Below are 21,362 nucleotides of genomic sequence, written 5' to 3'. Positions count from 1 at the left end.
TGAGACTTAAGTTAAAAACCTGAAAAACATAGCATATGTAGCAATCTTTGCAACAGCAGTAATATTAAAGGAATTTTTAAAGAATAAATTAGACAAGCATTTGTAAGGAATGATACCGAAAATTGATTATCCTCGCTTGCGATGTGAGCAACACCAGACTATCTTTAAAGGTTCTTCTTTCCTCATTGCTGCCCCCCTGTGTGTTTCCGTGGTCATCACACAAGCATCATCATATTATCAAGGATTAACAGCATTTGGATGCACAGAAACTTCAGAGTGATGTCCGCAAACCTTGGAGCCAAGATCTGCTCTTTTTCTCTCCCAAGCTTCAGTTTAAGACTGCTTTTAAAATATTGAGTGAAGTAGAAACTAAATGCACACACTGGAACATGCATAGAATTGTGTTAAAAACAATGCAATGCAATAGCTCTACACTGGCTAGAAATCTTTGAAGTGTTCTGATGATGACCCAAATTATTTCTAGGAAACAAAGTCTTTGGGGCCAAAATCAACATGATGTTCCAATCAAATCTAATTTTCTTTTTTTTTTTTTTTTTAATATATATATTTTTTAAGGTATTGAAAAATGCTGGAGAAGGAAATTGGGACAGAAATGAAAATCCCTTCAGGGAGTCAGTGGTATAGGTCGTCGCCACGCAATCTAAACAAGTTAGGTTATGGTTGGACTCAATGATCTTGAGGGTCTCCTCCAGCCAAAATGATTCTGTGATTCTACAAGTCAAGAGACAAGCTGGCATTGAGTGGGCAAAAATGCTTGGCAGCAGCCACCAAGGGGCAACTATCATGGAGGAGGAAAGAGAAGAAGGAAGTGAACCAGATGACAATAAAGGAGAGCTTGGGGAGAAAATGTCCCTGCAGCTGCTCTCGAGTGTGCTGTTCCCTTCCTCAAGAGTGTAGCTATGAGCAGGCAAAGTGGCACAGGGCATGTAGGGTGTGAGGGTTCAAAGCCTGCAAAGCTGCTGTGTTTTCATCTAAACACAAACCCTCCTTCGTGGGTCTTCTATCACTCCAGTATGGATCACAGAATGGTTGGGGTTGTAAGGGACCTCTGGAAATCATCTAGTCCAACCCACCTGCTAAAGCAAGTTCACCCAGAGCAGATCACACAGGAATGTGTCCAGGCGTGTTCTGAATGTCTCCAGAGAAGGAGACTCCATAATGATTCTGGGCAGCCTGTTTCAGTGCTTTGGCACCCTAAATAAATTTGGAACGTCTTATGTTTCAGTCTCTGCCTGTTGCCCCTCATGCTATCATTGGCCACCACTGGAAAAAGTTTGGTCCCATCCTCTTGACACCCAACCCTGAGACATTCATAAGCATAAAAAAGGTCCCCTCTCAGCCTTCTCTTCTCCAGGCTGAACAGACCCAGCTCTCTCAGTCTCTCCTCATAAGAAAGATGCTCCAGTCCCCTTGTTATCTTCATAGCCCTCTGCTGGACTCCCTTCGGTATTTCCTTGTCCTTCTTAAACTGAGGAGCCCAGAACTAGACACAGTGCTCCAGATGCGGCCTCACCAGGGCAGAGTAGAGGGGGAAGATCACCTCCCCTGACCTGCTGGTCACACTCTTCTTAATGCACCCCAGGTTACTGTTGGCCTTCTTGGCCACAAGGGCACAGTGCTGGCTCATGGTCAACTTGATCAGGACTCCCAGGTCCTTCTCTGTAGTGCTGCTTTCCAGCAGGTCCACCCCTAACCTGTACTGGTGCCTGGGGTTATTCTTCCCAGGTGCAGGACCCTACACTTGACCATGTTGAACTTCATCAGGTTCTTCTCTGCCCAGTCCTCCAGTCTGTCCAGGTCTCGCTGGATGGCAGCGCAGTCTTCTGGTGTATCAACCACTCCTCCCAGTTTTGTATCATCAGTGAACTTGCTTGATACTACCAGAATTTTTAACAATTACAAAATCTGGGGCTCTCAAAACCCTTTCTTAACCTGGCTTTCTCCCCTTGGCAGCTCCTTTTAAAAAAGGCTGGAAGGATACATTTGCAATGTAGTGTATTATCATTCACCAAGACTAGAAGAAGATGCTGATAAATATCTAAAGGGTGGGTGTCAAGAGAATGGACTCCTTTCAGTGGTGCCCAACGATAGGATGAGGGGCAATGGGCACAGACTGAAGCACAGGAGGTTCCATCTGAATATGAGGAGAAACTTCTTTACTTTGAGGATGCCAGAGCGCTGGAACAGGCTGCCCAGAGAGGCTGTGGAGTCTCCTTCTCTGGAGACATTCAAAACCCGCCTGTGGGAGATTTGAGGGATTTTCTTAAGGTTGTTGTGTGGATGGGTTTCTGTTAGATAGAGATTTATCTCTGAACTAGACAAAGCAACTCCAAGGCCGGCGCGAAGGCTGAAAAACAACACCTGTTATGAGAGTGAGGTAATTCTATAATAACAAGACCTGAACATGGACAATATCCGATCAGCAAATGCGTGTTTGGAATGTGGATGCGTGATCAAGAAATAACTTCGTATATATGGAGGCTTGTCTCTGTAATAAATGGCTTCGCTTGAATTCATATTGGATTGTGTGGAGTTCATGATTTTTCGCCCTCGCACCCGCCTCAATATGTTCTCTGTGATCTGCTCTGGGTGAACCTGCTTTAGCAGGTGGGTTAGACTAGATGATCTTCAGAGGTCCCTTTCAACCCCAATCGTTCTGTGATTCTGTGAAGAGTAGAAGCCGTGGGGTTCTTCCGAGTGTTGCAGGCCAGGCTGGCAGAAGAAAGCATGCAGCCAGCGGGCCAGCGCAAGCTGCAATTTTCGAAAGAACCGGGGAGGGCGGCCCGCCGGCCCCGCCGCTCCGCCCCCGGGCCGCCTCGGCCAGCGCCGGCCCCGCCTCGCCGCGGCGGGGATGGCGGCGGAGGACGAGGCGGAGCTGAGCCTGCTGGAGTGCCGGGTGTGCTTCGAGCGGTACGGCCCCGGCGGCGAGCGGCGGCCACGGAACCTGCCCTGCGGGCACGTCCTCTGCCGGGGCTGCGTGGGCGCTCTGAGCGGCCCCGAACGCCGGCGGGTGGAGTGTCCCTTCTGCCGGCGGGCCTGCGGCTCCGCCGAGACCAGCGACTGCCTCCCGCTGTTGCAGCTGCTGGAGGTCCTGGGCCCCGCCGGCGACAGCGTCCCCTCGGCCTTGGGGAGGAGCGGCGGCGGAGAGGCGGCCGGGCCGGGCCCCGCGGGCCTGGGGCTCCGGCTGTCGCTGGGAGGCTGGGGGTCGCTGGTCAACCCCACAGGGGTGGCCGCCTGCCGGAGGTCGGGACGCCTGGTGGTGGCACACGACGGCAAGAAGAGGATCCAAGTCTTTGGGCCGAGCGGAACCTGCCTGCAGCGGTTCGGGGAACGGGGGGACGCGGGCAACGACATCAAGTACCCGCTTGATGTGACGGTGACGTCGGACGGGCACGTGGTGGTCACCGATGGCGGGGACCGCGCAGTGAAGGCCTTTGATTTTGATGGAAGGGGGGTCCTGGCTGTCCGGGAAGGTTTCTGTTTGCCTTGGGGTTTGGATGCCACCCCCGAGGGCGAAGTGATCCTGACCGACTCGGAGGCAGGAGCTCTGTACCGCCTGACGGCCGACTTCAGGAATGGGAAATTAAAGAAGTGTCAGATGATCCAGTCTCGGCTCACCAGCCCCAGAGGGGTTGCAGTCTCCCAGACCTTGGGTGCTGTCGCAGTGATAGAGCACCTGAAAGCTCAAGGACCGAACAGCAGCAGCACCCGAGTGAAGATATTCAGTGCAGAGATGGATCTTGTTGGCCAGATGGACAGCTTCGGTCTGAACCTCGTTTCCCCCTCCAAAATACATACTACAGCTGTGGCCTTTGACAAAGAGGGTCGTGTTATAGTAACAGATGTCTGTAGCCAGGCTGTAATATGCTTAGGGAAACCTGAGGAGTTTCCCATCTTTAATCCTCTAATTAGTCACGGGCTTTCATATCCTGTAGGGCTGACTTATACGGCAAACAATTCCCTCGTTGTTTTAGACAGTGGTGATCATTCAATAAAAATATATAGCTCCACGTGAACAGGTTTAGGTGCTCACTGCTATGGGTACAACCTGCTTTTGGCTATAAAGCAAGCAAAGTTCTGGTGTTGGTAGGTGTCTAGAGAGGAGGCGTTTTCTGGGCTTTAAGTGAAATTGCCATCTTTGGCCAACACGCTGTGCTTAGTGCAAAACTTACATTGAGTCTTTTGCCTATCCACAAGAAAAGACCTGGCAGTTGCAGGCTGTAGCCAGCATTAATTTGGCATTTAAAAACTATTTCATTCCTTGACAACCAAATGTTTTTGGTACTTTTTGATGAGTAATAACAATGACATTTGGAATGGAATAATCAAAGACTGGCACCTGGGCAAGGAAGTGATGCATTGTTTGTTTACCTTTCCCAGCACATAGTTTTCATTATTGTTCATGAAGCATAGATATGCTTATTAGAGTGACAGAGTGGTTTCTGTTTCCAGGATTTCTGCACGAGAAAGGAGGCTGGCTTGACAAAACTATAGGAGAAACAGAAGCTTCAGTTCAAGGTCGCCCGAATCCAGCTAAGATCATTGCAATGGAGGAGCTACCACTGGTTAGTGAGCTAATGTGAAGTGAGTCGGTGCTCAAAGCCTATTTTTTTCCATACTGGGGAAATGCACTTCTGGGAGCGCTCTTCTCTGTACTAGTTTGTTCCCACCTTTATTAGAGTTATACCGGAGCTCTTGATCTTCCTCTATAACGCACAAGTCTGTGTTTTCATCTAGAGATAACTTGGTGTGTGGTTAGCAGCGTGGGCAGCTTTCCCTAAAAGCCCGTGAAGTGTTTCTGTTCAGACCACAAATACTTCTGCAAATATAAAATGGAGTTGGCTGTGCTGCTAATGCAGCTGCGCTTGGGAGGTTTCCAGTACTGCCTTTCTCAGTTTAGTCATTAATATGGTACTTTTGAGCCTCAAAATCCAACATTTAACTGAAAATTGCAATGTTGGTGAGTAGTAGAGAAAGGGGGACATAAGGTTCATTTTTTTCCTAGCTTCCAAATGAGGTTTTGTTGGTTGTGAATACACAGCAGGTTTACTCCAGTTTGTATTTCCTTGGAAATAGTTTCACTGTGGACATGAGTTCTGTTGCCTTATTGCACTAGTATATCTGAATAATTTTCAGAAGGATTTAACCACCTCCACTAGAAGTCACTGCTGCATTTTTAGGCTTTTACCTGCTCCTTAAGTGATTACTTAGGAGGTTCAGCATTAAAAGGAAATTAGGTGCAAATGCTCTCTGGGAGTAGAGATGAGTAGGTTAAAATGACATAAAACTTTTGAGGTCATTTCTTTCATTTAGACCTGAAATAATGAATATTTGAAATTCGCAGACAATCTTTCTGTCAGTAATTTTTTAATCTGGCTTTTGGTCTGACTTTAGGGAATTTAATAACTGCACGTACTGCTGCACCAGTAAATACTGTAAACCGGAGCAGTTTAGCCCTCTAATTCAGATGATGTTTTAATCTGTCTTATGCTAACATTTATATAAACAAAACAAATCTATTAAATGCAGCTATTTGTAAAGGTTAATTGAACAGTGACCTGCCAATAAAGTGTGACTTGTTTACTCCTATATTGAATAATTTAGTGAAAATTCATATCTTTTTATCATGGGTTTATCTGTTGCAATCCAGTAACTCTCTTGCAATTGTCCTACAGGTGGTTTCTTTTTTTTATTTGGAGATATCTTGCTAAAGTTGTTGTAAGGTCATTTGTTGCTATCAAAAACCATATGGACCTGCACATTTGGTCTTTTCCAGCCTTCTCTTCTGCCAGGCCACACAGTAAGTGCCTTTGGTGGTACCAGAAATACCCCTTGGCTATTCTGCAGTAGGAGGTGTATGGCCCTGAGCAGGAGCCCTCTTGAGGGGTCGAGGAAGAAATTTACTCAGAGAAGCAGCCCCCTGGATTATGTACTCTCCTCCAGATGCAAAGGAGACATTGGTCTGTAGGGATATAAAAACAATTAGATAACACTTCCTTTGGGGAACTGTTGTGTTTCAAAACACATGCAATACCGTGGATGCTGGATTGATACATAATTAATAGTTTATCGCAATGGCATTTATGGGACCTGGACCTTTCCTCTGAGCTGTGAGCTTTCATCTCCTCAAATCTTTGTGTGCACCAGGAGCTTGTTTTTCCTACTGAGCTCATGGATGGGCAAATTTCCTAGCCTCTGCTGCCACGTAGGCAACTTTCCAGCAGCTGAAATGCTGATTTTTAAATATATGACTCATGCTGTTTTAAAATCCACAAAAACTCCCATTGTTGCCCATTCTGCTCCTGTCTCCTGTGGTATATGACTAGAAATCACTTGATGTTTGGGTTTATAAGCAAAATAAACTTTGTGTCTTTATTCTACCTAGTTTGCTTTGTGCTATCTCCTGCAGTCTCTGCTTTACTGACCAACTGAAGGCAAATGTAGACTTTTTCTAAGAATGATATAGCTGTTTTCCTTTTGCTATAAAGGTTGGTGCATCAAAGAAATCATTGCATGCTGTCTTAATTCATTTGATGCAGGCGCCTAAATTAAGAAACCTTAAAGAACTGTATAAAACCATGTCTTAAAAATTCTGAGTTCTTCAGCATATAAGGGAAAATGCAGCAGTAAACCTGAAACCTTTATTGGGTCATACAAGAGAATTTAAGAGATAAGAGGAGAGAGATCCACCAATATGCAGGTAACAAACTAAAAAGCTTTTGACGTTTTTGCTTACTCTTGCCTCTTCCTTTATGCATATATGCACATTTCCCCTATAGCTACTGTAGTTATCTGTTGCCTTCAGGGTGATACCTTAATACCATCTGCTTTTCAAAGGCCCATGAGACATATACTGCATCTGTTCATCTGCAAATCTTGCAATTTAGTCACAGATCTCAACAGAACAAAACCTTGGGTTCTGAGAGTGGGATGGCAAAGGATGAAGGGCCCATACTTGAAGAGGTATCATTAATTAGGTAGGTGACGTTTTTGGGGCTTAGGGGTGCTCAAAATGAGGGCAGCTAGTTGCGTGCTCACCCTCAGAAAAAAGTGCTGGCAATTTCATCTAGAATGTAACTTGGGACTAGTCACTTCAGTGATAATTACCATTGCAATTACCATTGCATTTATTTAGAAAAAAGAACCTAAACTAAACTTTGCGTAACCCTCTGTACCTCATGCTTTGACAACTTGGATGTAACCCAAACAAATATAATGGGCAATATTTCCCTAATGTAATCTCTTCAGCCCCTACTTTATGTCTGTTTTGCACACACACACTGTAATTCATATTTGGTTTATTTTTAAACACTGATCTCTGGTTGCTATCCTAGCATATAAATATACCAGGGTATGTTTACAGTGTTTAGGAATATGGGGAGCAGGGGAGTTTCAGAAATGTGTATTGAAATTGTGTCCCATCACGTATGTATTCTTTTGTTTTGCTTGTGAACACAATAATTTTAGATAAATAATATGATCATTTTTTCACATTGGTGAATAAAAAGAATAAAGAAATACAGGGAGAAAAAAGGTAAAAATTCCTAAATTTTGGCTGTTGTCCTTTTGACCATCTGTCTATTGCCTCCAGCCACATTGCTGTACATGTCAGTTTGATTTTTATATTTTTACAAAGCACAGACTTAACACCATCATAGCATTTTTTTTAATATGGACTGATTTCAGGTGAAGAGGGAACCTCCTGTAATGTCCAGCCCCCAGAACACTGAGAGTTTTATACAGCAGGGTCTATCAAAATTATGGCCTTGAATACAGGCAAACTTTCCTTTCTGCAAAGGTTTACAGAGGTAAAAAAGAAGCTTTCTCCCTAAATGGGTTATGGTACTGTTGCACCCTGCACAGGAGGAATTTGCCTTCATTTCTTTCTCTCCAATGTTTGGGGTTTTTTTCTGACTCTTCTCGGAGACCCTTTCTTATAGTTTACAAGTCACCTGTGAGACACAGCCTACCTCCACAGGACTATAATATAACTAAAGCAAAAATGTACAGATTTTGCAAAATGAGTTCTAGACCTCACACTTCATTCAGACATCTTGGGAGAAGTGACAGATTCTTTGAAAAGCAGCAAGTGCCCAAGGCCTATCCTCAGTGGAGACAGTTTAAATTCACTGATAGTAGTATTTTCTCCCCTTGTTGCCTTCAGTTCCCCTACAAGTACACCAGAAGCCTCTATATAGAATCCACTGTCCTAGTCTAGAAAATTCTGGTGGGAAATGCCTTTTGTAACCTTCTTGTCAGACCTGTCATGCCATTTCTTGATCAGCCCTGTCCATCCCCAGCCCCAGCAATTGCTGTTTGAGTCGCTGGCTCATCTGATACAGCAGGCTCTCTTGGTTTGGCCAGCTGTGTCCAAAAGTGCTTCCATCCGAACAGAGGATCTTCCAGGTGGAATGTATAGCCCCCAGCAATATGGGGGCTTTTTCCCAAGCTTGTCTACTTTGTTTAACTTGATGGGAAGGCTGCGGAGCCAGCAGGAAGGCATAAACGAGGCTCTGGAAACAAAGTAGGGATTACCATTGGAAATAAGCACATACAGAGTTCAAAATTGCCTAAAGATTTCAAAATTAATCACGTCACATATGCAGTCACTGACTGGAAAGAGGAACAGGCCAGGCAGACCTGAAATACAGTATTGGTCTGCCTGTCCATGCAATGCTCAGCCATTGCCAGGCAGAAGGTTGGCTCAGCCCCACTGGAGATGAGCTGAGAACATGAACTGTCTGTCTACTTGATTTCTCTTCAGCAAACCCTTTCTGCTACTGAATGTGATGGGCAATTATCATTACCTGCATATAAAAATCACAAATGTGCAGAACATGGAAATCTTTAAACTTGAAATGCATTAAACCAAAGAGGCACCCAGCATTTTTCCCTTTGCCATGTGGTGCTGCAGGTCATACATCAGTCCAGGAGGGAGGAATATTTACCAGTTCTGTCTTCCTTGAAGTGGACATTGACCGTGCCTCCATTCCACATTACATTTCCAACTTCATTATCTCAACTAAATGTGCTAATAATAACATGTTTATGTTTGATTTTTGTTACCTAACCATACAGGCTTTCCCTAGAGTGCTTCTGTAGTATGACCTATCTGATTCTCCTGGACAGCTTCAAAGCTGTCTAACACTGGAGAGATTCTCAGACAATGCAGTGCACTTATGCCTTTTTCTCACCACGGCTTTCCAAGAGATTTGCAGATATTTTTGAACTTGGCGCTCCAGCCTCTCTTTGAGGCAAACACAATATAAATGTTCTGGCCCTGCAGCTGCAGGCTGGAGAGTTGACAATCAAGAGAAGTCTTTGGCAGATTTAAGACTAGATCTCAGACTTCCCATTACACGGTTGGTGCCTTAATAAAGCAGGGAGTGTCTGTGTTTAATTATCCTCTTGTCTGGGAGTTGCCTTCCTGATTTTGGAATAAGTTTTAACATTTTCCTTATGACCTTGTTGTTGCTAATTCCTTTGGTGTGTCCTACAAACCGTGGAAATTAATACTTTTCTGAACCACAGTGTATTCCTAGATAATTGCTTCCAGTGTGCTCCATGAAGGTGCGTGGTTTCAGAGTTTTGAAATGCTCTGGAAGGAGATGTACTGCTGTGAAACCTCACAGCAGTGATCAAGTTGCTTATTTCATGTTGAGGATAGAAAGGAGGAGGAGAGATTGACACTGAAAAGGAGAAAAAAAATGAAAGGTGTCTGTGGCTTAAGCAGGGGGTGAATTCCACCAAGGCAGACCACAGAGCACTCCCATGCATTCTTAAGAGGTGAAGCATTTTAGCCTGGAAAATGGACAAGATTATAAGGGCCGTTGCCTCTTGATTATTATTGACCTGGCAGGGGAATAACCTACATTTGAACAAATTTCCCAGACACAATTAGGCACTTTTCAGATGGTAATCCTTAGGAGAGCTATCACTTTCAGCTCTGTATCTGTATCTGTATCAAAAATATGTGGGAAATTAAGATTTGGAGAAAACTAAGCATTTTAGGGAAGTATGCTCCCTATAATTTAATAAATACATATATAATATTTTTCTAAAGATCCCTCTTTAGGCAATTTTTGGTCTTTTTTGTAGGTTAGAACTATATGGGCAGTGAGTTGAGGTGAGAACAAATCCTGCCTACATTGCATATGTTGGTTTTTAAATCAGCAAAATATTGCTAGATAGAAGATTCTGTAAACCATTTAGAATACTCTAAATATAGTTATATGCTTCGTAATGAATAAAGGCTAGGCAATTTTAAGAAGGATATAGTGTTAGAGCAAATTATAGCTGGGAAATGAAAGAATTTATTTTGAGAAAACTGTGAAGATGTAAAAAAAAAGGCAAAAAGAGAAGATGTCCTTTATGAAAGCTTGCTTTTAAAACTGCTAATACAAAGAAGATGATCTTGAAAGAATGATCACACCTACATTTTCACAGGAAGTAACTCATTTACTGTTCTTTGTTCCAAACATAAATAGATAAAAGATAAAACCTGAAGGAAAGTATTAACGCTCACCCAGCATGATATCCTGGATAATACGGACTATGGAATTTAACCAGTATCAAATCAGTATTCAGTAACTACTGACCTGTATTGAAAGTAAGAAACAGGGAACAATTGTGCCTTTTACTGTTGCAGACTAAGGAGCTAATGTGAGAAGAAATGTAAAGTCATTAAAGATATGCTTTATAAGAAATCTCTCAAAAAGAGTCAGATTAAGTATTAAAAATGTATAATAATTTTCATATGAAAAGGACGTGCCTGGCTCCTTTATTTGTCATTGTCCTTAATTAGGTAGGAAACGGGGCTCTTCAGTGAGTTCTGCACCAGCTTCCTCTCAACTTACAGCATGATATTATGGAGCCAGAAGTATTTCAAATATATGTATTAGTCTTTTTCTATTCTTATTATTTCTTAAAGTGACTTGTTTGAGTTGAGGCTTGCTCTGTCATGAATAGTTTATCTGTGCAGTCATGAGTACTGCAAATGGAATTGTCCACATAAATAAACGCTGCAGGACTGGGCTTGAAGTCAGGGAGATTCAGGCTAGTGCAGAGGTTTGCCCCGGAGGAGCCTTTGCAACAGCCTTCATTATGACAATTTCTGGGAATGCTGCTTTGTTTTTTTTACGTGCTGAAAGCCCTGTAGATGTTTAGAATATATGATAACTAATTATGACTTTTAACATCAGAAATCTTTTGTGGAACAAACTTAATGTAATGGTGTAGCATGTCTCATTTATTCCTTCGTAACATACTGAACACTTGCCTGGTTCCTAACAGTCCATCAGACTAAGTGGATCGGTACCACACCCCGCTTTTGAGACGCGCGGTTGCTTCAGTAACCAGCAATCTGGAGCAAGACTCACTCTGGACTGGCATCAGTGGAGACCTTACACCTGAAATGCTCTTGCAGACCCTGAGGAGGAGGTTACTTGTCTTAGACAGCAGGTTAGGAGAGTTGCAGCATTTTCACTATAGTAGAGATGACATTGGAGGTTTTAGGTCTCAAGAAAATTATGTGAAAAGATTTCTAAGGTTGCAGGGTAGCTAGCCACTTTTTGTTTGATTTCAGATGGAGGAATGCCGGCCTTTAAAGACCAAGTGAAAAGAGCACTGTTTTTTCCCTAGTATGGCAAAGTGACATTGAAGTTGTCCCAGGTCTAGGATTAGAACTATGTGTCTATTTATCATTTATTTTGTGATATTCATAAAGCTCTTCAGTATTTGGATGGTGTTATCATTAAAATGCAGCTGATATTATTCTTCCCATATTTCCACTGTGTCAGTGTTACTGAGATAAAAACCAAACCCAGCATCTTAGAAAAAGTATACCTTGAAAGCATAAGTTAATCTTGTTTTTCTTTTCTCTCTCTTACTGGAGAAATAAAACCCATGAATTTTCTTAAAACATCTGTACTGAGTGAGGGACTTTCAGCCTTTTGCTTGTGTTAAACTTGAATATCAAATCAATTTTATTGACAATAAGCCTAAATTTTTGATTTCCAAAATTCAACCATGTTGTACCTATTTGTGCCTTTTTCAAAATCCTCACCTGCTCTTCCCAGAACTGTTGTTCAGTCAAACTGTGTAGTGCATCTGTGTGTTCACACCGTTTTGATTTCAGAAGAAAGATTAATTCCCCTAGAGTTTCTGTCCGTGTTTTATTTTGCCGTGTTTCTTTTCTAAAATAGCCTTTCATCTTTCATCTTTTAATCTGTGAGATTAAAAGGAGGAAGCCTCAGATCACAATATGAATGGCAGGAAGTGACTTAAGCCATTCAGGGAATGCGTTTGGGAGACAGGTTTGCAAGCTTTATTACAGCAGAGAAAAAGGGTGAAGGACTGTACAATATAAACTGTGTGTGGACCAACAGTTTTAGGAACCCTCCTACCCCCGCTCCCCTCCTGTAGCTCCATTTGTAATAGTGACTGTGGGAAACACTACATCAGAAGTCACTGACTCCTATTACTGGTCTGAGTTTCCTACCACATGCTGGTGTAGACAAACTACAAGAAGCTTGGAAGCCTGCACAGGCTGGCTGTTCCTCTAAGTGTTTTCACCTGTGAAGAGCAAGCCTTCTTGCCCTGAATCAAAGACGATGAAATTTGAAGTGACACGACAACAAAGGACACCCAGTGGTTGCACTATTTGACAGTCTTCAATCTGAAAATGAGAGTATGATCTGCTCCTGATAATTTTTTTGTTGTTGATAGGAGATGATTATATTTCGTATGTTTGCGTCACACTGGGGAGAACTGGGAGGAGGAGTGATTGGGTGTTTTGTTTTCTAAATAAAAGATCTCAAGTCTTGTTATGCAGCTTAATTAGCACCTTTAGCACTTGTTTCCACCTTACACGGGAACTGATGAAACCTGTTGAACTTCATGTGAATCTTCCTGTTGACTTCAACAGAGAGCAGATAGACCCAAGATCTGTGCTGAGCTGACTTCCATACAATTTAAGAAATGCAATTCCACCTTCTCTCTCAAGGCTTTGCCTCACTCATCTTCCTCACATCCTGACCTCCTAGTGCATACTGTTCTTCTTTCTAATCTATTTCAAGCAAGAGCTTATTTTCTTCTCCAAACTTTAGACCAGGGGTGTCAAACTCATTTTCACTGGGGGCCACATCAGCCTGGCGGTTGCCTTCAAAGGACCGAATGTAATTTTAGGACTGTATAAATGTAATTACTCCTACTTTAGAAAGATAACGCATGTTTGGCTGGAGCACATATTTGCAGGCATCAGTAAAAAGTAATTGCGTAAGGAGAAATTTTGGCTTGGCCAGCATGGTTACTAGCTCAGCTTATTTAATAAGCAAGCTTGGTGGATGCACTCCTCCCTCCCTACCCTTCTTGTCCTCCCAAGGGCAGAGCCCAGGTTCCAAGTTTCACACAGGGTAGCCAGCAAAGTTCAGCTTCTCTCTGAAAGCAGAAAATAAACCAACAAGGGGACTGTGACTGGGTGCAAAAAGGTTATTAAGAATGCTGCACGTGTGTTTCAAGAGGCTGCTGCCACTAACCAGCCTCTTTTATATTTACAGCTTTCCCATTCATCCCTACTGAGAAAAAAAGCACACCTCTGAAAACAGAGTCTGAGCATTGCTGTATGTCAGACAGACTGTCTGTAGTATCCAGTTGCTGACTGAAGAGACGTGGAGGCTGCAGACTCACTATTTTTACCTGTGGTACGGCACACACCTACACTTAGCAAATGCATAATAGTTAGTGATGCTCTGGACAGCATTCCTGAGCTGGCTTTCCTGCTCACAAGTGCCCTTAGTCTCAATTTGGGACTCGAAGTCACAAGAGAACCACAGGGATGTGCTGGAGTGACGCTTGCATACCAGACATTCCTTATCATAAAGATGAAGAGGGGCAAGAGCTTTCTGGGTAGGGGAAATAATGGGAGGGTTGTCCTTTTCTTCAGTTCACTGGGGCCTGCCTGCTGATTTAAATTGTAAATAACATTACAAACTAGCTGTGGCAGTTTGTTGTTTCTTAGGAGAAGCATCTGATTTCTACTAATATATAGCAGGAAAAGAGAAGAAAAAAAAGGAAAAAAATTATATATCTCTACTAATTTAACATCAATCCCTTTTCATAACTGCATATTAACCAGAGGCAGGTGATGTCAATTCCTTTGGGACCTTGTGCTCTTACTTTTTTAACAGTACAAAACTCTTTCCTTTTATTCCCTTGCCACTACCATAAACTGTTATCACCATGATGTTTAAAGACTATATAGGAGCCTGTGTCTGGTAGGGTCAGCAGGACAGGTTCCCTGCTGTCATGGCTTCTAATACAATCAAGCTCACTCTTAAAATTAGCTAGGTTTAGTCCTCTGGTCTTCTGTGTAGGAGACTGTTCATTCCTCTGGGGGTAGAAGTCAACTTATTTCCAGCTTGAGTGTGTTCCAAGACAGAATCACATAAGAGCTGAGGCTGGCAAGGACATCTGGAGGTCTCCTCATCCAACCCCACTGCTCAAGCTGGGCCACTTAGAGCAGGCTGCCCAGGACCATGTCCTGATGGCTTTTGAATATCTCCAAGGAGGGAGAGTCCACAACCTCTCTGGGCAACCTGTGCCAGTGCTCAGTCACCCTCACAGTCAAAAAGTGTTTCCTGAAGTTCAGAGAGAACCTCCTGTGTTCCAATTTGTACCCGTTACCTCTGGTCCTGTCAGTGGACACCCCTGAAAAGGAGCTTGGCTACAGATTCTTTGGACCCTCCCTTCACGTTTTTCAAACAGATTGATAAGATCTTCCCCGAACCTTCTCTTCTCTGGGCTGAACAGCCTCAGCTCTCTCAGCCTTTCTTCATAGGAGAGATGCTCTAGTCCTTTAACCATCTTTGTGGCCCTGCGCTGGTCTCACTCCTGTAAGTTCATCTCTGTCTTCTGCTGGGCAGCCCAGAACTGAACCCAGCACTCCAGATGGAGCCTCACCAGTGCTGAGCAGAGAGGAAGGATCCCCTCCCTTGACCTGCTGGCAGCTGTCCTCCTAACGCAGCCCAGAATAAAAGGGTTGCATGAAAGACAGTTTACGCCCATTTGTTCTTGCGCTAGTGTTTTCCTTGAACTTGAGTAGCACCATGCTTTTAACTGGCCTGAAAGGAAGCATAAACAGCCAAATCTCCTCTCAGTCTTCATTTTGCCAGACTAAACAAACCAAACTTTTCTAGTCTGCTGTTGTTTGATAATATTCACCACTCCCCAGTCCTCCCAGTAACCCTTTTGTGGGTCTCTTCCAGTTTGAACTCCTCTTCCCTAAATACTGTACTGAGTTTTCCTGGTGGAGTCTCAACAATGCTTTTTAAAATGTCACCCATACCTCCTCTTTCACTGCAGGAAATAATTCAAGTATAACAGTCCCAACTATGTATGTTTTCATTATGGTATCACTTGATCGTGAATCCGGGCTGAATATCCACAGCCCTGCTCTCCCCAGTATAAGCAAATTTAGGTAGGTATTTGAGTTGGGGCTGGGGTGTTTCCTGAGGTGAAAAAGGGATGGCATACACATAATTAACATCAATAGCAACAAAAATGTAAACAAATCCATCTACCCATTATTTCCCTGACAGCTAAGGAATTTGAGCTGCATAGCACCCAACTAGCTATCGGAGGACAGAACTACTGCCCATGTCTGAGTTTAGGATTGCAGGGACGTTAAATTCCCTGCCATAAACCAAATGCCTCCTGAGATGACAGAGAGGTTCACTTTGGATTCAGTAAAATCTTCAATCAGACTTCCAAAGTGTAGGGAATTGTACCTGAGCAATATCAAGAATTATTCTTGCTACTTTTTTCTCCTTTTTTGCTTCTCATCAGTTTCTTGGCTATAGGTGCATTAGTCTGCATCTAAGCTCATTTATTTCTATTAATATGACTTTTCATTTGTAGGTAGCAAAGACCATTAACGTTTCCACAGTAATTTGAAACTATTTTTTCCTGGTAAGTGATAGGAGATGGGGAAGAGAGCTCCCTGCCCCTTGTTCTACAGTGAGTGGAGCGAAGGTGAATAGTCATGTAGTTAAAAGTAATTAAAATTGACCAGCTCCTCCCACAGATGGCTTAGTCTTATCCACTGGGCTGAATATTGGGATGAATTGTTTTAAAGACTATTGCAATATTGTATCAGAGGCAGGGATCAAACGTCTGATCTGATCAGTGAAATTGCATTTGATATTGTGGTTGGACTCAAAGGTCTTTTCCAACCTAGATGATTGATATGATTGATTCTATGATTCTGTATTTTTCCCCCTACAGCAAGGAACATTTCAGCTTGATGGAGATGTAACGACACCTGCCTCAAGGACATTAGCTGTAATTGTTCACTTCTGATCCCAGAGTGTGATCTTCTCTCAGACACCCAGGGTGGGTGTGGAGGCAGAGATAGGGTCCTAGCAGGGGTTAGGACCCCATCCAGGTAAAGCCAAACAGGTCATTTAAAACATCGGTAAATTAGCCTGTAAGAACAAAGTCAGTCCATTCAGCACTGGAAGAGCCTGTAAGCCAACTCTGTTCAGAGCTGAGGTAAGTTTAAACTGCAGGGCCTGTTAAAAGCAATATACTGCGCAGGAATCTAAATATGCAACAGGCAGCCATCTCATGTAGCTTTGAGCAGCATCTCTCAGGCAGGATAATGTTTAGGTGCATATATTCTGCATTTTTTCCTAACACTGGCAATTAAAATGACTTCTTGCTGAGTGTCAGAAGAGTATCTGTCACCACGGCCCCTTTCTGGGCCCTGAGTGTTGCCATAAATATGCTGGACATAGAAGATGATTTTCATGCCTCCAGTGCAGCTTAAGAGACAGTCAAAACAGATCTCTGGTAAGACAGAGGTGGCAAACATCCAGCCTGACTAATGTCCAGCTTGAATTTGGAGCAAAAAGGAAATGGAAAAGCAGCCTGAAAACCTAGCTGAGGGCGCTGGGTAAAATCCTGCCCTCATGTACTGTGTTGTGAATTCAACACACCTGTCTGGTCAGGTTACTTGCAAAGCCTAGTGATGTGTGGGAGACAGAAATTTGGTTCCCAGTGTACAATTATGGGCAGGCACTTGCTTCCCTAGCTGCTTGCTAAATGTCTGTGTTTAGTCAATGAACAATAGAAGTTCATGTGCATAGCATGACACTCATTTCTGCCCTGTCACAGATAAAAGGTTGTATTTTATCCCACCCTTCCAATATGAATATTTCTCCCTTCTAGAATGTCCAGGCCTCTTTCTAAATGCTATTTAAAAAAAACCCCAAATCATTATTCATTCTTCTTTTTCACCAACATCAATTGAAGGTTTATCAATTACTTTGTTAGAACTATGATTTCTTCCTATGCTTTTTCCTAATGAAAGTGTAATATATTAGCTTATTAACCTTAAAAATGTCTGTTGGTTTCAGTATATATTGTTTGTTCATATTACCTCTTATTTTTCCAGAATGGATGATGCTGTATAGTGTTTGGGTTGAAAATAAAGGTTTGTCTTCTCTGTGAATTTTAATTTTAAAAAATGCTTAGTAAAAATTTGGAAACACAAAAAAACCCCTTAATTTTGGTCACTCTTACATGCCTTGGGTTAAATTTGGTACTGAAAACCTTCATTGTAAGCATCTTTTGGACCTTGGGTGCTGTAAAATCAAACACTTTGTCTTTCTTTTTGACACTTTCAACACTGAAAGAAAAACACTGCTCTGCCTCCTATGCTCTCTGTGCTGCCAGCTCCTCCTCTTCAGCTCCTGTGACATGAGATGAAGTTAGATGTGTCAGTGACAGCGTGCACCAGTCAGGCACAGCAAGATATGCGCTGGGGACGCTGCTGACAAGATGCATATTCTTGCATATTTGTCCCTGCCCTTCAGTGAAGAAAGGAGGTCAGTGGAACACTCTGCCCTACTGGCAGGGCTTCAGGCATCGACTCCGGGTGCACAGCATTGCTGCCCTTTTTCCATGTCATGAAGTAGAGCAACTGAGCCTCCTGCTCAGAATATATGGGAAGACATGGGCATGCCTTCATGTCAAGTCACGTTATCTGTCTTGTGCCTTGGGAAGGTAGGGAGCAGCTGGAACTTCCCACCAGAATAAAGGAGTGATATTTTCTTTATGCTCTTTGCATAAAGCAAATATGCAACTGTGGATCGATGGACAAATGTGTGGAAATGCTGAAAGAGAGAAACAAAAATTAAACAGATGGAAAGCAAGAGACAAAGATTCAATTCTGGCTCTGGTAATGCTGCAAAATTCCTCTTGACTGCAGTGGTGCAGAACCAGAACAAAACAGGGGTTGGAGAAAAGCAAGGACAGGAAAAGGAAATCAGGGAGGGATGGCTTCAAATGGTTTTGTCCTTGTTGTTCCCATCCCTGTTCCCCTAACCTGCCATCGGTCTCCACTTTCTCCGGCTCTCATGTTTTTTCATTGCCGAAGCAGTAAGCTGTCATTTCTCATCTGTTATCTCACATCCATCCATCCATCCGTCAGCATGTCTGGGATAGCTGGCAGATAATGCTGAAGGGTGAATGACCCATCAGTATCCCTTGCCAGTTCCCTCGGGGCATGTAAACTGATTAAACTAACAAATGCTGACAGGTGAGAGACATTCATCCATGGTTGTTACCAGTAGCAAAGGCAGAAATGTAAAGGGTTCCATATGGCAGCTGTGTTCAATGGGGAAATACAATGCCAGAAGAGAAACATCTCATTGGCCTGAATTACACCCACTTCTCATGGTCCTTCACAGATTGCTCTTTGTGCTACCTAATGATCTCATTGGGTCCCATGACGTAACTTCCTTCCTATTCTGCCATAATGTCAAAGGTTTAAGGGAGAACAGAATTATATCTCCTACATGTGTGCTGCCTAATAGATCTTGTCAGGTCGTGGTACAGATGTTCCCAAAAACCCTTCCTCAAGAGGACAGAAAAACTCGGTGGAACCAGCACGTTGGCAGTTGTTTTTCAGGGTACATTGATGTGAATGAGAGAGCAAAAATCCTTTTTCCCAATTACCTAACACTAAGAAAAAAGCATGATTTCACAAGAAGAGAACAGCTATGGTTTGTTTTAGAACAAACTAGGTCACATCTCCCTTTTCAAATGCTTTTGCATAGCTGGCTTTCCGTACCTGCAAATGGCAGAATATAATTCATAAGCCTGTTACAGACATTAGTGAAAATTTATTCTCAAACTCTTCCCACAGGCAGAATCAGAGTCAATCTGATACAGACTCCCTTTAGATTCTCTTCAGCTAATATAATTGTTTTTATTTCGTCTTGCAATGATGTAGTTTTTCCACTAAGAGGTGGAAAATCAAGATGGAATATTTTCTCTTCCACAGAATCACAGAACCATAGAATGGTTTGGGTTGGAAGGAATTTCAAGCATTGTCTGGTTTCAAGTCCTCTTACGTGGGCAGGGACACCTTCCACTAGATCAGATTGCTCAAAGCCCCATCCAACCTGGCCTTGCACACTTCCAGGGATGGGGCATCCACAGCTTATCTGGGCAGCCTGTTCCAGTGCCTCCCCACCCTCATAGTGAAGAATCTGTTGGCTGTCTTCTCTTTCCCAATAGTGTCCAAGTTTCACTGAAGAACTCCCTTTCTGTGCAGCCTTCTTCATGCCTTATCTTGAGCCAGTGCCTACTTTGATCTGGGTTCTTAGAGTCTACAGTCATAAGTAGGATGTCTCATTTCAGCATCATTCTTTTCTTTACTCATGGAGCCACATGTTTACAATGCATTTCATAACGAACTTCATTCCTTTTGCCTTCTTCCACAGGCAAGAAATCCACGTGAGCCAGCTGCTGTTGCCAATGTTCTCAAGATGCCGGGCTCTATATGGTAACGTTTCACTGCACTAAGTGCGTCTTTCATTTCCTTTCAGCATTCCTGCAAGCCATGGCCGTGTGGGGCAGCCGGTCTTCCTCCAGAGATATTTGTCTCAGTTGCTTTGAAGGGCTCTTCTGGCTGGTGTGTTGGCAGCCAGGGGGATGGTTGATCTTCTAAGCTCCATCTGTTGTTTTCACCTGTTTGAAAGGTCTGCTCTTTCTCAGTGCAGCTATCCATCATTTGTTGTTTAGGCCATCTTCCTACAGTGCTTCAGCCCCAGAGTAGACAGAATAATCCTATTTGGGTTTGAACCTGTTTTTTCTGTCAAGAAAATGTTACAGACATCACTATTTTGCACTGGGATTCCTACTGGTTAGCTGCATCAACAACAAGAATAGATTATTTGGGAGATATTTTACTGAAGCTAAGGAAACATTCCCAGGGAGAAAACAAAGTTTTAACAAGATACTTCAAAAAGAAGGCTATCCTGAGATCATAAGTCTATTGCAGTTTTAACTAAAAATCTTTCCTGACTTGCCCACTGGGAGCTCAGCCATCCTTGGGGTTCATGGTTGCTGGGTAATTGCACTGCCGTTTGTAATGCTTTCCCCCGACAGTGAACTCGCATCTAGTAGATGGACACAACTCTGTCCTGCGGTGTTTGGGCAGGCATTTATCAATGGTGGCCTGTCACTGCCTGGAAAAGCCGTGTGGCACGAGCAGCCACAGCACTTTGCAGGCAGCCTTGTCCCAAGGAGGTGAAGCACAGGCTGGGGCCAGGGCAGAACTTCTTGTTCCATCACATTGAGGTGCAGCACCACTTCCAGGCCTCCACAGAAAAGACATTGAGGTGCTGGAGCGAGAAGGGCAACAAAGCTTGTGAAAGGTCTGGAGCCCAAGTCTGATGAGGAGCAGCTGAAGGAACTGGGGCTGTTCAGCCTGGAGAAAAGGAGGCTGAGGGGAGACCTGATGATTGTCTACAACTACCTGAAAGGAGGTTGTAGCATGGAGGGTGTTGGTCTCTTCTCCCAGATAGCAAGTGACAGGATGAGAGTAAATGGCCTCAGGTTGTGTCAGGGGAGGTTCAGATTGGACGTTAGGAAAAATTGATTCACAGAAAGGGTTGTTAGGCATAGGAACAGGCTGCCCAGGGAAGGGGTGGAGTCGCCATCCCTGGAGGTGTTTAAAAGACACATAGACGAGGTTCTTAGGGACACGGTTTAGGGCTAGAGTTAGGTTATGGTTGGACTTGATGATCTTAAAGGTGTCTTCCAACCAAAATGATTCTGTGATTCTATGTTTCACTCAGGTCATCTGTGCTAGCACCAGGACTACGCCTGGCAGGCTGTTGTTTTCTAATTGAGTATTGCACATATTTTGTTAAAAAAAAATAAAAAATCCCCTAGCACGATGACATTTAGTTTGACACAGTTTGCAGGCCTTTCTTTGTGGCCTTGCCTTGCCTCAAGGAAACTTGATGTCCATTTGGACAAGCCGGTGGGTT

General features: G+C 43.4%; 1 protein-coding gene across 1 annotated transcript; it reads left to right on the top strand.

Annotated features, from left to right (window-relative positions):
* The first annotated feature begins 2,857 nt into the window (after positions 1-2,857).
* NHLRC1 (NHL repeat containing E3 ubiquitin protein ligase 1) lies at positions 2,858-5,936 on the top strand. The gene has a single exon (XM_071804609.1). The coding sequence runs from the start codon at positions 2,873-2,875 to the stop codon at positions 4,034-4,036; it is 1,164 nt and encodes a 387-aa protein (XP_071660710.1). The 5' UTR covers positions 2,858-2,872; the 3' UTR covers positions 4,037-5,936.
* The last annotated feature ends 15,426 nt before the right edge of the window (positions 5,937-21,362 follow it).

This window comes from Patagioenas fasciata, chromosome 2 (assembly GCF_037038585.1).
Source record: "Patagioenas fasciata isolate bPatFas1 chromosome 2, bPatFas1.hap1, whole genome shotgun sequence".
Classification (NCBI taxonomy): domain Eukaryota; kingdom Metazoa; phylum Chordata; class Aves; order Columbiformes; family Columbidae; genus Patagioenas; species Patagioenas fasciata.
This window is presented reverse-complemented; position numbering and strand designations above follow the sequence as displayed.